General features: G+C 40.4%; 1 protein-coding gene across 2 annotated transcripts in view; it reads right to left on the bottom strand.

The window, feature by feature from the left end:
• Positions 1–3,837: 3,837 nt before the first annotated feature.
• The window catches only part of emilin3b (elastin microfibril interfacer 3b), a 22,868-nt gene continuing 9,410 nt past the window's right edge, over positions 3,838–17,295 (bottom strand). Inside the window, exons 2-6 of one of the 2 annotated variants that reach the window (XM_026154730.2) lie at positions 11,277–11,399; positions 7,989–8,269; positions 7,451–7,797; positions 6,989–7,339; positions 3,838–6,319 (exon numbers count right to left, since the gene is read on the bottom strand). In XM_026154730.2, coding sequence (XP_026010515.2) covers positions 5,174–6,319; positions 6,989–7,339; positions 7,451–7,797; positions 7,989–8,269; positions 11,277–11,399 — 2,248 coding nt within the window. In that variant the 3' untranslated portion in view covers positions 3,838–5,173. The remainder of the gene's footprint in view (positions 6,320–6,988; positions 7,340–7,450; positions 7,798–7,988; positions 8,270–11,276; positions 11,400–17,295) is intronic. The other variant, XM_080295255.1, reaches the window with a different exon arrangement.

The following is a 17,295-nucleotide window of genomic DNA, read 5'->3' as shown; positions in this document are numbered from 1 at the left end:
TCATACAGGAGACACACAGTGATATTTGAGAAGTGAAATTAAGTTTATTGGATTTACAGAAAGTGTGCAATAATTGTTTAAACAAAATCAGGCAGGTGCATAAATTTGGGCACCACAAAAAAGAAACGAAATCAATATTTGGTAGATCTGCCTTTTGCAGAAATTACAGCCTCTAAACACTTCCTGTAGGTTCCAATGAGAGTCTGGATGTGGTTGAAGGTATTTTGGACCATTCCTCTTTACAAAACATCTCTGGTTCATTCAGGTTTGATGGCTTCCGAGCATGGACCTCTCTTTAACTCACACAACAGATTTTCAATAATATTCAGGTCTGGGGACTGAGATTCCAGAACGTTGTACTTATTCCTCTGCATGAATGCCTTAGTGGATTTTGAGCAGTGTTTCGGGTCGTTGTCTTGTTGAAAGATCCAGCCCCGGCGCAGCTTCAGTTTTGTCACTGATTCCTGGACATTGGTCTCCAGAATCTGCTGATACTGAGTGGAATCCATGTGTCCCTCAACTTGGACAAGATTCCCAGTCCCTGCACTGGCCACACAGCCCCACAGCATGATGGAACCACCACCATATTTTACTGTAGGTAGCAGGTGTTTTCTTGGAATGCTGTGTTCTTTTTCCTCCATGCATAACGCCCCTTGTTATGGCCAAATAACTCAATTTTAGTTTCATCAGTCCACAGCACCTTATTCCAGAATAAAGCTAGCTTGTCCAAATGTGCTTTAGCATACCTTAAGCGGCTCTGTTTGTTCTGTGGGTGGAGAAAAGGCTTCTTCTGAATCAAAGGAGCTTGCAAAGAAAAGCGTCTGGACTTCTTTAAGTTGCTTGAAGATGTTTCACCTCTCATCCGAGAAGCTTCTTCAGTTCTAAGGTCAAATGGTGGGGAGTCCCAGATTTAAACCTAGTGGGAGTGTCTCCCCACAGAGGGACAAAAGGACCCCCTAATGATCCTCTAATCACCTGAGCCAAGGTGTGAAACTGGGTGTGGGTCCCAATCAGCCAGGGTTTCGGATGAGCTCATTGTGAAACCTGGCCCCACCTTATCATGCGAATTCCTGAGGTCAGATGGCCCAGGATGTGAGTGGGCGTTAAGGCGTCTGGGGAGGGAACTCAAAACTGGATTATAGATGGCAGAGAGTTGGCCACCAGCGTGTTGCTGGGTCTAAACATCCCGGTGCATTTCAGATCTAGCAACAAGCTCAGACAAAAACTGGTTCACCCGAAAGACAAAACTCCAAAACACAGACTTAACAATGTGGTGTATGCTGTACAGTGCAGCGAGGAATGCCCAGACCTCTACATTGGAGAGACCAAACAGCCACTTCACAAGAGCATGGCACAACACAGAAGAGCCACCTCCACAGGACAAGACTCAGCGGTCCATCTGCATCTTAAGGATAAAGGACACTCTTTCGAGGATGCCAATGTTCACATTTTGGACAGAGAGGACAGATGGTTTGAAAGAGGAGTGAAAGAAGCCATCTATGTCCACTGTGAGCGACCATCTTTGAACAGAGGCGGTGGTTTACGACACCAACTCTCTGCCATCTATAATCCAGTTTTGAGTTCCCTCCCCAGACGCCTTAACGCCCACTCACATCCTGGGCCATCTGATCTCAGGAATTCGCATGATAAGGTGGGGCCAGGTTTCACAATGAACTCACCCGAAACTCTGGCTGATTGGGACCCACACCCAGTTTCACACCTTGGCTCAGGCGATTAAAGGATCATCAGGGGGTCCTTTTGTCCCTCTTTGGGGGGGAAACTCCCACTAGGTTTAAATCTGGGACTTCCCACCATTTGACCTTAGAACTGAAGTCGCTTCTGTCTATCCGAGATTTTTCTTAGTCTGCCACTTTGAGCCTTAACTTGAACTGAGCCTGTGATCTTCCATTTTCTCAATATGTTCCTAACTGTGGAAACAGACAGCTTAAATCTCAGAGCAGCTTTCTGTATCCTTCCCCTAAACCATGATGGTGAACAATCTTTGTCTTCAGGTCATTTGAGAGTTGTTTTGAGACCCCCATGTTGCTACTCTTCAGAGAAAATTAAAAGAGGAGGGAAGCTTACAATTACAACATAAATACTCTTTCTCATTATTGGATTCACCTGTGTATGTAGGTCAGGGGTCACTGAGCTTACCAAGCCAATTCGAGTTCCAATAATTAGTTCTAAAGGTTTTGGAATCAATAAACAGTGCCCAAATTTATGCATCTGCCTGATTTTGTTTAAACAATTATTGCACACTTTCTGTAAATCCAATAAACTTCATTTCACTTCTCAAATATCACTGTGTGTCTCCTATATGATATATTTAACTGACATTTTTTATTGTAACAACCAAGGATTTATAGAGGAAAAATAATGACTATTAACAAGGTTGCCCAAACTTTTGCATCCCACTGTATAGTACTTTGCAAAAGTCTTGAGCCACCCTTCATTTCTTTATATTTTCCTGGGGAACTGTGAAACAGTTTTAACAGAAACGTGTGCAAAAACATAAATGGAAATAAGTCAATATTCTGTAAGACCACCTTCAGTCTCCAACACAGCCTGAACCCTCCTTGGCAAGCTTTCTTCAGGAATAATTCTTCAAGACTTCCTGAAGCACATTCAAGGCTCTTCTTTAGATAATGAGAGCCTTTTTATCCATTCTCAGCTTAATAGACCCTGCTAAGTAGCCACTCACTGTTGTACCTCTTTTATGATCTCTTCCATACATAGTGGCGATGTTTTGAACCAAAAATGTCGAATTTGGATTCAGTTCTCCATGAGACCTGCTGTCACTGGTTTTCAGTTGAGTTCCTATGTAATGTGGCTGTTTCACTTCCTTTGAATGGCTTCCTGACAGAAACAACCTTCCACAGAGGCCATTACTCACAAGGCTTCAGTGAACAGATGCGTCTCTGGGGTCCTTACAAGAATTTTTCCAATTTCACGCTGTGATATCTTTGATATTTTATGTAGATTCAACTAAAGAAAAGGAAACAAATGATTTTAATTGCATTTTTTATTTTTTTTTTAAAGACTGTCAGAAAGCCTGGAGAACTTGCTCAAGACCACTTACAATATTTTCAAGGGAGTCTGGCTTCTGACTCACATCATGTACATATTTGGCTTTGGCTTTGACGTACGGCCACTCTGTCTGCACTGTATTGCTCCTGAAGCATTTTTTAAAAACTTTTAAAAAATCTAGCTTCTGGATTTTCTTATGCTGTGATTGCTCCATCCTGTTCTGGTTACTGTAAGATGTTATCTTTAAAAACTATGTGCTGACAGCGTACAGAAGGTCTGCTGACGACGCTTCAGTGGAGCAAGGTCAGCAGACCTTTTTACAGTTGATCTTTCCCAGCTTTATTCATTCATTGTGATTAAGTGTCACCTGATCTTAAAGTCTGCCAGACTCTTCACCAAGTGACTTTATTTGTTATCTGACTGCCGTGCAGCACCACAGTCTTGTGAACTGATTTGTTTTGCAGCTTTAGCACATCGTTCTCAAACTATTTCAGTCACGTCCGTATCAAATGAGCTCAGACTTTCATGCATCGGCTTGGTTAAGTCAGCGGGGTTGAACAGCTTACTCTGCTTAGTCAAGCATCAGATTCTTCAATCCTATATGCTTCACTGCAAATAATGATATATTTCTGGTCCCCATTACATGCTGGCAGCTACTTAATCACGGAGGGATGTTACTGTCTTTAACTATGTGCTGACTCTGTAAAACCTGCAGTGCAGTGAGCATATTGACTTAGTTGTAATTCAAATTATTTTTGCTGTTTTAATTATGTGGTAACTTTTTAAAAAAAACAAACAAACAAACTCTTAGAAGGAGGAAGTTTACTGATCTGTGAAGTGGACAGTTTAATGCAGTTTCAGCTTTTGTTTGCTGGTTACACACCCTTTTAATGAAGGACACAAACAGACTGTAGAAGAGTACAATGTTTTTCAGATCTTTTTAAAGAATATTGGGGTGAAACGGACAAAATCTTGTCAGGTACATTTTTATTGCCCTCTTCAGAGTAATGGGCTAGAACTGGCTGTGAAAAAAAAATCATTATTCCAGTGTTACATCAGATTTTTATGAAGGTGTAGATTAAAAAAATTCATTAGGAATGCTTTCTACTGTGAAAGTTGTCATAACATACTTTATTTTTACAGGAATGGCTACACGTTAAGAAACAACAAAAACAAGAAGGCCAAAAGGTTTCCAAGGTATTGATGGGAGAGACCTAGATGATGTTGTTTCTGCTAAACCACAGCACAGTGTGACTCAGTGGGGTCAAGGTAGCTCACTGAAGCTGAATTAAAGTGGAGAATTTGACGGCTTAGAGAATTTGGTTTAACGAGAAGTACTTACCACCCAACTTCTAATTATAATAATTAAACAGAAAAATTAACTTGATAAACTAGATGATGTACACAGTTCCTTACGCTATAACAGATAAAGTTGTACTTGTTGTTTTAGACTTTCTCTACTGTCGACCACGCCGTGTTGTGTGTTCTCACTGCCCCCTAATGGTGAATTATGGAACTTCTCTGCAACTTTGAGCCAAGTGGCAGCAAATGAACACAACAGACAAAGCAGAGATATATTTGTATAAGGCATTTTTAAACGTGTAAAACAAACAAAGGTTTACAAAAATGCAAATAGCACCAAGTTGACATACAGTATTTTTTTTAAACAACAACAGAAAAAACAAGGCAAGTGTCCACACAGAGGTTGTTGAGTGTGCTTCTCAGCAAAAACCCATAGCAGCACTGTGTTTTGCTGTATTTTTTTTTAATGCAAACAGTTTAATATCACAACAATCCAGTCACTTCATATAAGTTAAACAGGTAAAATGTCTAAACAAAACAATCATGATCAGAGAAATGCCCTCTAGAATAAAACCTTGAGAGAAAATATCGCCCAGCTATACAACCGTAGGCGTGTCTTTGTATTCTGCGTTGTCCTCTTCTCTTTCCAGATGACTCAACTAAACGCCCAGGACATCTGGAGGAACTGGGATGAGAAGCTCACAGGGAAATGACTTTCACTAGTTTGGTTAATTTGCATCTGTGCAGAGTGGGTTTAAAAGACAGGAGACAGAAGCAAATGAAGGCTAATAAAAACCACACTTAAGTCTTAATTTTTTTTATAGATTCTGTAGCTGAAATGCTACTGGTCTCCTTTGTGGTTGGCAGCATCCTTGGCCTTGCAGTCTTTGATGTCATCTTTCAGCTCAGCTAGCTGTTCTGCATGGATTGCCAAGGTACCGTTTACTTGGGACAGGTAGGAGTCAGAGTGTCTCTCAAGCTCCGCCCGGATCCGTTCCAGGTGATCCGCCAGCTCGCTCAGGTTGCTGCACTGGCCCTCTACCTGGGTCACCCTGCTATCGACATCCTTTACCTCTTTCTGCACTTCTATTGCTGTGCTGTGGCAGCCCCGTAGTTCCCCGGCCAGCTGTCTCTTCAATGCCATTAGCTCCCCTTTCAGCTGGACCAGTCGCCTCTCCCCAGCTCCAAGGAGGGAGGCTTGGTGGCCCATGAGTTTGGTGATTCCTTGCACTTGGTTGACGAGTTGGTGCTCTCTTTGTTCCCATGTGGAATTAGCATGTCCCACTTCACTTGCAATAAAGCTAAGAGAGTCCTTTAGGCCCTTCAGAGTGCGGTTCACAGAGTTGATGTTGACCTTTAGCAGTGTGATCTCTCCTTGGATAGACCCTTCTGTTTCCTCCTGGGCAATCCGGAAGAGCATGTTCTGAAGGGTGTTGTTTAAGCGATCCAGCTGGTTAGAGTGAGAGTCCAGACGGTTTGTCATCTTCTTTTCCATCTCTTTGCACTCGTCCTCTACTTGAGTGCCGCTGACACCTCCCGCTGGTGGCGTCGAGGGTGGGCAAGAGGTGGTACAGAGGAGCTCCAGGTGTTTTAACTGTTTTTGAATTCCATCCAGATCTCCTTCAACTCTCCTCCTCACCGACTCAATCTCGGTCTCCAGTGCAGGGACCACCTGCCCTTCCAGAAGAGCCGGGGCTGTGGCGTTACTCAGCTCCTCCACGGCCACAGACACTTTCTCCTCCAGGGTCTTCAGCTTGTCCTCAAACAGAGTCTTGAAACCATCCAGACCACCAGGAAACCCTTCAACCCCGTCAAAACTACCACTTGTGGCATTTATTCGGCCCTCTATGTCCACCAGTCGAGTCTCAATCAGGGTGTCTATGTGGATGGTTTGGTCATTAAATGCGGTCTGGAGCTGCCTTTGTGACTCCGTAAAACCTTTAACCGACTCCTCCAGCAGCAACACACGATGAGACAGACTGCTCACCTGCAACAATCAATAACTCATTAGTTGTTGTGTAAACCATGTCATGGCCTAACAAACTGCACTCATAAATTATTACAATTTAGTGATGTGACCCTTTCTGGATTTCAGAGCTGGATTTGGAGCAGCCAAGATATTTTTAGTACCTTTCAACAAATCTCCATAATAACATTTCAGTATAGTGTGTTTCAAAGGTCTGAGAGGGAAACACTGGCTTTTTAGCACATATGGAGCCATCTCTAAGGTGGGGCTTCGAACATAGAGTGGAGAAGCACTCTTTTCACCACTCTGCATTTAATAATTAGTTATTATTTTTCTCCTTTTTTTAATCTTTTCTCAGGAATCTGAGATTAAAGTCAGAATTCTGACTTTAATTTCAGAATTCTGGAAAAGAAGAAAAAAAGATGTCCCCAACTTTTGTTCGGTGGCCCTAATCCTCAGACTGGTGTTTTGGGAAATTTTTCTTTGAGCGTCAAAATTTGCAATAATGCAATAAAGTTTCAGCAACTGTCAGGAGATAAGGCTTAGCCTAAACATTTGGAAAACAAAAACTTTTCAATTTCATATGTATGGATAAAGCACCAGAATTATTCGGGATTTCAATTAATAAGCAGATTACTGATTAGTTTATTGCTGTTATATTGTTATATTACAACCCCACTTATGTCATACCTGTCCGCAGCAGCTCTCAGTGAGTGTTAGACCCTGAATCTGAGCTTGCAAAGAACCCAACTCCTCCCTGAGTCCAGTTTCTCTGCCATCCAGAGATTGCTGCATCTGTTGTTGGCCATCCATGTGCTCCCTGTGGCACTCCCTCTGCACCTCCCCGATCTTCTGATCACAGTGCTTCTCGAGGCTCGTCAGACGGCGCTCAAAGCCATCCAGGATATCACCCCTTATATCTGCCAGCTTGATATCTAAGAGTTCGTCCAGAAGAGATCTGGTGTCAGGGCCAGGGATGGGCCTGCCTATAGCTCCTTCCAACAGTTTCTTCAGCTGGCCATCATGACCCAAGACCATCCCCTAAAGATGAACAGAAGTCAGATCAGAGACAAAAGAAATGAGGCATTATTTGTTTCAACTATGAAAAACAATGTATCAAATGATCGATCAGCAGGCATTATGGCACAGTACCTGAATCTCCTCTAGAATATGAGTCTTGGCCCGCAGCTCATCCCTAACTTCTGTCACTCTCCCTGCTAAATCCCCAAATCCAGTAAAGCCTCCTGCTCCATCCAACCCATCATGAGTCCCATCTGGGATCAGCCCAAATCCCACAGCAGAGTCGGGCGCACGAGGTGTGTTCGGTAGCAAGGACACCAGAATTTTATTGGTGTCTTCGCGGAGTGATGTGCGTAGTCGGTCCTCAAGGCCAGTCACCACCCCATTAAGAGTGTCTAGACCCTGGGTAAGGCGACGCAGGTCCTCTTCGATGCGGTCCAAGCGCTCACCAGTTACACCTGAAATGCCATATTTGTTGCCTGTATTTTGAAGGCAAATCACAGAAAAGGGAACATTTTAGAGATATTCATAAATATGTCAAATATGAGGGAAATAAGTGGTTTCAATTACAGAATAATGCGCAAACATTCAAAAACATTGCAGAGTTAATGACAGTCGTTAATTTAATACTCCAAGACTTTACAATAAACAAATTGGAACCTCTTCTCACCATTTGTCTTTCCTGTGGGTATACCAGGGAAGGGTTTTCCTGGCTCCAGCTGGCCTCCTCCAGGCTTATGCTCAATAGGAGGTCTAGGGCCATGGGGGAAGCCCTTCACACTTGGGCGATGGGGAAGAGCTGCACCCTTGAAAGGTGGCATTGCAATATCTGGATGCGGCGTGGGTCCATCGTAACAGTTTTCTCCAGAATAGCCGGGACAACATTTCCACTCGAGCTCGGTCACTGTTTTAAAACCAACCTTGTATTTTGGCTTGTAGAATGTCCTATACCTAAAGGAAATGTGATATAAATGTGCTTACAATAAGTGATTAAGCAAATGTTATGAGTGAAATATATCAGGTTTTACTGTTAGAAGTACTTTTGTTTTCATCAATCATGAGCACAAATACAGGATGGAAAGATGGCGCTGAGCAGAAATAACAGGATTTAGTTGTTCACTATGAGATTAGACAGAGATTAGAGGAAGATTAAGAGATTAAGATAATCGTGGTGTAAATGATGGCATCAGGGGATTGGACCTGGGTTAGCACCCAACTTCATTGTTATTTAGTTTAAGCTGAATTTTCTATCCATTGTGAATCAAAGTCTCTCTTTACACACACACACACACACACACACACACACACACACACACACACACACACACACACACACACACACACACACACACACACACACACACACACACACAGAAAATCCACTCTTGTTCCCATTGTGTCTTTCGAATGGTATACAGGGAGTGCAGAATTATTAGGCAAATGAGTATTTTGTCCACATCATCCTCTTCATGCATGTTGTCTTACTCCAAGCTGTATAGGCTCGAAAGCCTACTACCAATTAAGCATATTAGGTGATGTGCATCTCTGTAATGAGAAGGGGTGTGGTCTAATGACATCAACACCCTATATCAGGTGTGCATAATTATTAGGCAACTTCCTTTCCTTTGGCAAAATGGGTCAAAAGAAGGACTTGACAGGCTCAGAAAAGTCAAAAATAGTGAGCTATCTTGCAGAGGGATGCAGCAGTCTCAAAATTGCAAAGCTTCTGAAGTGTGATCATCGAACAATCAAGCGTTTCATTCAAAATAGTCAACAGGGTCGCAAGAAGCGTGTGGAAAAACCAAGGCGCAAAATAACTGCCCATGAACTGAGAAAAGTCAAGCGTGCAGCTGCCAAGATGCCACTTGCCACCAGTTTGGCCATATTTCAGAGCTGCAACATCACTGGAGTGCCCAAAAGCACAAGGTGTGCAATACTCAGAGACATGGCCAAGGTAAGAAAGGCTGAAAGACGACCACCACTGAACAAGACACACAAGCTGAAACGTCAAGACTGGGCCAAGAAATATCTCAAGACTGGTTTTTCTAAGGTTTTATGGACTGATGAAATGAGAGTGAGTCTTGATGGGCCAGATGGATGGGTCCGTGGCTGGATTGGTAAAGGGCAGAGAGCTCCAGTCAGACGCCAGCAAGGTGGAGGTGGAGTACTGGTTTGGGCTGGTATCATCAAAGATGAGCTTGTGGGGCCTTTTCGGGTTGAGGATGGAGTCAAGCTCAACTCCCAGTCCTACTGTCAGTTTCTGGAAGACACCTTCTTCAAGCAGTGGTACAGGAAGAAGTCTGCATCCTTCAAGAAAAACATGATTTTCATGCAGGACAATGCTCCATCACACGCGTCCAAGTACTCCACAGCGTGGCTGGCAAGAAAGGGTATAAAAGAAGAAAAACTAATGACATGGCCACCTTGTTCACCTGATCTGAACCCCATTGAGAACCTGTGGTCCATCATCAAATGTGAGATTTACAAGGAGGGAAAACAGTACACCTCTCTGAACAGTGTCTGGGAGGCTGTGGTTGCTGCTGCACACAATGTTGATGGTGAACAGATCAAAACACTGACAGAATCCATGGATGGCAGGCTTTTAAAGTTCTGATGCTGGTCTATAAAGCTCTGAATGGTTTAGGACCAAAATACATCAGTGACCTCCTGACCCAGTATGAACCTTCCAGATCCCTCAGGTCATCTGGATCCGGTCTTTTATCAGTTCCCAGAGTCAGAACCAGACACGGAGAAGCTGCATTCAGCTTTTATTCTCCTTATATTTGGAACAAACTCCCAGAAAGCCTCAGATCAGCTGAAACACTCAGTTTATTTAAATCCAGGTTGAAGACTCACCTGTTCTCAGCTGCATTTGAATAAAGCACCAATTCCACACTTTTAAGCTTAAATTTCAAAACTAACATTTTAACTACTGATTTTATCTGTTTTGATTTTATATACTGTTTTGTTTGTTTGTTTGTTTGTTAATTAGTTTGTTTGTTTGTTTGCTTGTTTTAATCAATTTTAAATCATGCTTTTTATTTGTTTTTGTTTCTAATGTCTCTGTAAAGCACTTTGAATCACCTTGTTGTTGAATTGTGCTATACAAATAAACTTGCCTTGCCTTGCCTTGCTTTTGAGTGTCCTTGGAAAGAAAGGTGGCTATATTGGTCGCTGATTTGTTTTTGTTTTGTTTTTGAATGTCAGAAATGTATATTTGTGAATGTGGAGATGTTATATTGGTGTCACTGGTAAAAATAAATAATTGAAATGGGTATATATTTGTTTTTTGTTAAGTAATAGTCACCTGCACACACAGATATCCCCCTAAAATAGCTAAAACTAAAAATAAACTAAAAACTACTTCCAAAAATATGCAGCTTTGATATTAATGAGTTTTTTGGGTTCATTGAAAACATGGTTGTTGTTCAATAATAAAATTATTCCTCAAAAATACAACTTGCCTAATAATTCTGCACTCCCTGTATGAAGAGAAACTTACTAGACAACACTTTGAGAGCAGATAGCAGAAAGGTACATCTGCCTAAGAACAAGTTAAAGCCAAGTTAAAATGTTTTTTTCTTATGCCTTACTTTCTCATGTTTTCAACAAATAATAAGAACGCAGAACAACAGCTTTCCAGAATTCTTAATAAATAAAAAACAGATCTTAATCATTTCCATGCACAGAGACAGAATTGGTAACACAGACGTCCCTGCATTTTATTTTATTTAGCAAAATAAATAAAAAGTTATCAGCAGTATCGCAGATGTGCATTAATAAGGGTAATATATAACACTAGAGGGCAGTATTGATGTAGAGTATGTTCTACATTGTGCTGCAGTTTGCCAAATATAAAGAAAGAACGACATATTTAAACATCATTACCAAACTCCTAAGGCGCAGACTGAACTGTAAAACATCTGCAGCATTGTATTACTTCGTTTGATTGACTCACATCACAACAGGACATTTCTGACCCCAGATACACTTGGTGGTATACTCAGCCTTCACATAGGTTGCCACTCCATCCTGCATGATGCATGTGATGTTTCTCTGAACCACATGGGCGCAGTGGTTTCTGTGGGGAGAGCAGAGGGATGTTACAATGCTAGCACCAATAAGATGCCAACAGCCCCTGTTTTGCTCTGTGTCCATCACACTGACGTGTGTTAAAGTAAAACCTATTTAGATTTCGTAGAACAGCAACCACTGCAGAGACAAGTACTATAACTAACTGTGAATTTACAAATGTGGTTCAGCAGCAGCACTGTTAATTCAACAGGGCAGTATACAGTAGACTTAAACGGCTAAAACTATAGCCACTTTAAGATACAAAACATGCCAGAAAAAGTAAAGCTGTAACTGCAAACTCTCAGTGTATTGAGGTCAAGAGGAATCTGTTTTATTGTGTATAATTAAAACTGTTGGAGTGTAACAGGCAAAATTTAACAGAAAGCTATTTCTTCCATCAAAAGTGTTGAAAGTGATGAAGATGCATCATAAAACCTTCTGTAAGATACTATTGACTCAGTGTTTTAATCTTTGCTTTGTTGTGTTTAATCTTTTACAGCTCATTCTTCTTTTGGATTATGAATAAGCCCGTGTTGTTGTGTTTTTCTCTTTTTATTGGCACTTTAATAAAAAAAACAAGAAAAGTTTGCTTTTGATCTAGCTGATAGATATTAACAAAAGATCAAAGAGAGCTTTTCATTGAGGAGCTACAGCTGCAGATGGACTGAGTAGGGATTCCTTTGCTCTTTTTCAATTTTTTTTATTTTTAATTTTGACATTTTAAATGGATTTTTTAGTTACTTGTATTCCCAGTTACTTTCAGGTATAGCTGCATGCAGTATACTACAAATACCCAGGCAGTGAGTTGTGTTTCAGTTGTGTGTGGAATCATAGATTGTGTATAAATGTATATATGAGGTAGCCACTTCGGCAACACCCCTTGGTTAGTGAAGTCCCGCTGCAAAGGCTTAAAGTGAGCTTTGTTGTTGTTGCCAAGTTGTTTTATTGGAACAGGATGATAAGGGTGAAGAGCAGCTCTGACTGAAAAGCTGAGGGATGCTGCACACTCATCAGTCAGTGAAGTGCAATTGCTAAATGAACTTCAGTTTACAAAAACGGCATCTTTTATATTCATTAAGACGAAAATAGCAAGTGAGGCCTTAAAGTCATCCAGAAAATATTTACTGATGTGGATAAGGAAGTTGAAGAGTCACTTTCCAATGGACTTCCACACAAGTGGAAGTCTTATTGAAACTACAGGAATTTCCCACTGGTGGAAGCAAGTGCTCAAACATTTCAACACAAGCTCCTTTATTCAAAAACTATTTTAAATACATGTGGTGTATGTAATTTGGGAATGTAGTGGACGAGGAGAGACCACCCATGAATTTTTACCCAGCAGGAGGAAGATATTCAGTCAGCATCAAAGACTGTACCAGAGTGTGTTGTGGTGTTGTTTGATGTTTGTGTGCAATGACTTCCAAACTTCATTGTTAAAATTAGATTTACGTGTTTTTCACATGCTTTACAAGTTGCAAATATATGCAAATGCACTGTGTCATGTTCAATTTCATACAATACTAGTCCAGTCCTGCACGAAAACCATGCAAATAAGTATACTGTACAGCCTACATAGTGTACTTTATGTAAGTATACTAAGAAAACTGAAAGTCCTTTTAGCTTGTTTTGCTTCTTTTAGTTACGTAGGGTAGTTGAGCACCAAAAACATTCACGGAGACTGTTTTCAATCCTGGAAGTGCTCAGATGTGCACTAACTTCACTGTAACAACTTTGAGCAGTTGTTGCATCACACTGAACTTTCCCTGTCTCACTCGCTCTCACTCTTCATAGCCAGTGCAGCTATAGCAACTGCTAAATGTTCCCCTGGCCTCTGTGCAACACAGGAAATGATGATCTGCTCTCTTTAGGCTCACATGTGAAGCATTTCTTACATTCAGAGGGGAGCATTTAGCAACACATGCGGCACTTAGCATTGCTCCACAGCTGTTTCAGGACTAATAGAAGTGTTCGGAGCAGCAGGGAGGGACACGGGGGCCGAGGCGGGTCTACATGCCAAGTTAACAGGTTCAGAGGGCTAACAGAGAGGGGAGGCTGTTAGAATGTGTGAGAAACCACTGCGCCGCTGTGTCCTTCTGCAAATGTGTTGACAGTGTTTTCTGCGTGTGTGTGTGTGTGTGTGTGTGTGTGTGTGTGTGTGTGTGTCACCACTCTCCCTGTGTTGACATATGTTAATAGCAGTAGAAGGTAGAGGGCAAAAGTTAGAATGACAGAGCTCCTTTCATACCAGCCTGACAACCTGCTGCCAGGTCATGGGTTGTTAAGGAAGTGGCAGTTACGACCTTAACTGATGTGGTATGATGGGAGTTCTTTAAGTACTTTTAACTCCCGCATGCAGTTTACTACTTGGTGCAAATGATTTTCTTAGCATAACAAAAAGGGGAACTGGCTGGAATAATGTATTAGGTCATTGAAATAAGAAATGCAAGCTTAATTTGACAACACAAATGATGCTGCATCATCTTTTCTGGCTAGTTTTTTTTTTTTTTTTTTTCAAAAGCTGGACTCCTGTAACATTTCTGTTGTTCTTAATAATTTGCTTTCATGCTGTTTTTCTTCTCCCTCTCCACCTGCAGGCTCTTTTCTTTACCAGGCCAGAGGGACTTTAAAACTGATCACTCCCTGTGCTGTCATCTGCTGTTCGCAGTGAGATCTATTGCAGACAATACACAGTTTTTGGCACCAAAGTAAATGACTTTTTAAAAAAAAAAAGACAGAGAGAGAGAGAGAGAGAGAGAGAGAGAGAGACGTAAGCAGTTAGATCTTGTACAAATGTGTTTGTCAAAGTCACATGAAGATTTTGATAGCGATTTCTGCAGTATAGAAAAGCTATAGATACTGTCAACCTGAATATTTCAGCACTATAGTGAATGGCTTCAGTATTATTATGTGATATAAATCAAATTTAATGCCTTTAGTTTTCTCATCTTACATCTTCAAGGAGCTTAAAGACTTGTCTCTGTGTAGCTCTTAAAAGCTGATAGCTGATAGTTGCTGATAGATAGATGTCAAACTCATTTTACATTGTGGGCCACATACAGCATATTTTGATCTTCAGTCATCCCGACCAGTGAAACTACATGATAAATATGTAAAATTGCAGAAAAGGTTATTTTACTATCCTGTAATTATAATATATTTTTGTTAATTTACTGTGGACTCACTAATAGTGGGGACAAAGGAACTTTCCTGTCATTAAAATTGTTTATCTGTTAGTTATTTTGGAGTAGAATGAATGGCAATGGGGTTGGTTGGAAAAACTGTAAAACCTGTGAAAATACAGTTAAAAGTTTGAAATCTATGCATTCTTTCACATTATCTCAAGCTGTCCAGTGGGCTGAATTTCACTCTTCGCTGGGCCTGGTTTGGTCCCCAGGCCTTCTGTTTAAAACCCCTGATATAGAGAATAGTAAGTGTGTGACCGTTTTCACAGCTGTGAGATGTAACCCACAGACTTCACACCATGGCGAAAAGTGCAGCAATCCAGATGTACATGAGGGGGGGGGAAATGGTTCCCTGTCCACAGTTTTCTGTTTCTGCTTCACATTTTTTTGTCATTTTTCTGTCAGTGTCATTTGGGTCTATGAGTGATATTTAATCCTCACTGTCTTCCATACAAGGGGGGTTTCTGGCTTTGTGAAACTCAGAGTTGAGTGCTGATATAAATCCCGTCCCTTTGCGCTGCGCTGTCGGTCAGGTCAGCAGCAGGTCGCCTTTGCTGTGTGAAAACCTGTTTTTACAAGACGAATGTTAAGTTTCAGCTTGAAAGCCTGAAAGCAATAATACAGTCAGCTGTTGAGAGAATGACACATACTCACGTGTGCAGATTTTATAGACACATAATCAAGCAATAAAGACCTTGGGTTTATATCTCACATCCACAGAGACCACTCAACTCTGCAAAAAGAAGACTACACAAACTTTATTCCAAAAATATGAACCCTCGATGTGGAAGTGGTCGTATATGAGCAGGAGCTCTGCCTTTAGCATTTCTTATTATTATAGCCACTTCCAGCAGCTGCAGAGTAGGTGAGAACTTTGTTTGGGCTGCTTTTGTGTGTGGGAGGATGCCCAGCTGTGAGAAGGCTGTTAATCTGGACACTTTGGGGAAAAAGAATGTCCAAGTCCTGATGTGTATGATATGAGATCAGAGAGCTATAGACAGAACAGTGAAAAGGTGAGAGAGGAGTGATAGCCTATTCTGAGCTTTTTCCATGCCTCATCTGTCAGCCAGTGTGGTACAAGGTCACTACTGTTAAAAAGTATAAATACTTTCTGGCGTGTTTGTTTTAGAGCTTGTGGGGGACAGATGAGAAGGGTTGGCTGCCCATAAAGTACCACACAGTACAAGTCACCTAGGTCAAGTCGCGTTTATTTAAAGCTTATAGTTAAAAGCAAATAGCACTTCCAAACATGCAACACACCTGATCATAATATAGAGTAGAGGTGAAGCTGCAGTTAGACACCACGGTGGCTCCAACACTGTAAAGCCCGAAACATTAAATAATTGCCAGAAAGTTAATATATATTTTTTAAACTGGTGAGTTTATTGAAAGTTATGACAAATTGAAAAAAGTCATTAATAATTAATTTGTTTTTAATTTGTATAATTTTGCTACATCCAGTATTTTTGTGCAATTTATTGCTCAAACACTTGTTGTGAAAAAAATCACACAGATGAAGCAGAGGTCTCAAAAACTCAGGTTACAGGGTTAATAAATGTATTCTAGTAAATAACCTATTGACCAGTACTATTTATTGCAGTGATGAGTTGGTGAGGTTGACGCATTGGCACAGGGAAGTCATGCCTCTAAATGCACAATCTCTGAAAAGACAAGATGTATGTAAGAAACGACTGACTACACACTAGTGCATTTTCCTATTTTATTTTGTAAATGTGATAATTCTGCACCTTCTCCCATCAATTTAGACTGAACTAGAAAAATTTGCATTTCCTGCGAAAATGCAGTGTGGATGCTTTAAAGCTGAAGCTGTATGCAAAAACTAGCTGAAAAAGCTAAAAAGTTGCAGAAATTGTAAAAACTTTGCAGAAGCAAAGGAACTTTGCTAAAATGGAATAACTTAGCAGAACTGCAATATCTTAGAGGAAACATAATACTTGGCAGAAATATAATAGCATAGCAGAACTTAGCAGAAATATTGTAACTTACCAGAAACATGATAACTTCTCAAAAATACAAGAATTTAGGAGAAATAGTATAAGATAACAGAAAGAATATATTTAGCCAAAAATACTTAAACATTACAGAAACACTATGATTTAGAAAAATAGTACAACAGAGCAGAAATATTGTGATTTACCAGAGACACTGTGATGAACTATGAATATTGTAATTTTAAATTAAGACTATGTTTTAGCACAAATATTATAATTTGGCAGAAATACTATAATTTAGCAGAAATACTATATTAAGCACAAATCCTATAAAAAGCAGAAATGGTATGATTAAGCATAAATACTACATTTAGTAGAAATACTTTGTTTTAGCACAAATCCTATAAAAAGCAGAAATACTGTACTATGATTTAGTAGAAAAACTATAATTAATCAGAAATACTAAATTTAGCAGAAATACTATATTAAGCACAAATCCTATGAAAAGCAGAAATAATATGATTAAGCATAAATACTACATTTAGCAGAAATACTATATTAAGCACAAATCTTATAAAAAGCAGAAATACTATATTAAGCACAAATCCTATAAAAGCAGAAATAGTATATTAAGCACAAATCTTATAAAATAGCAGAAATAGTATGATTTAGCACAATAGTAATAAGTTAAACAGAAAAATTGCAAAAGCAAAATGGACAGCTGAAAAAATGCTGAACATGCTGAGGGTCCCTCAAATATACTTGTTAA

This window comes from Astatotilapia calliptera, chromosome 20 (assembly GCF_964374335.1).
Source record: "Astatotilapia calliptera chromosome 20, fAstCal68.1, whole genome shotgun sequence".
Classification (NCBI taxonomy): domain Eukaryota; kingdom Metazoa; phylum Chordata; class Actinopteri; order Cichliformes; family Cichlidae; genus Astatotilapia; species Astatotilapia calliptera.
The sequence above is the reverse complement of the archived record's forward strand: the minus strand, read 5'-3'. Positions and strand labels throughout refer to the sequence as shown.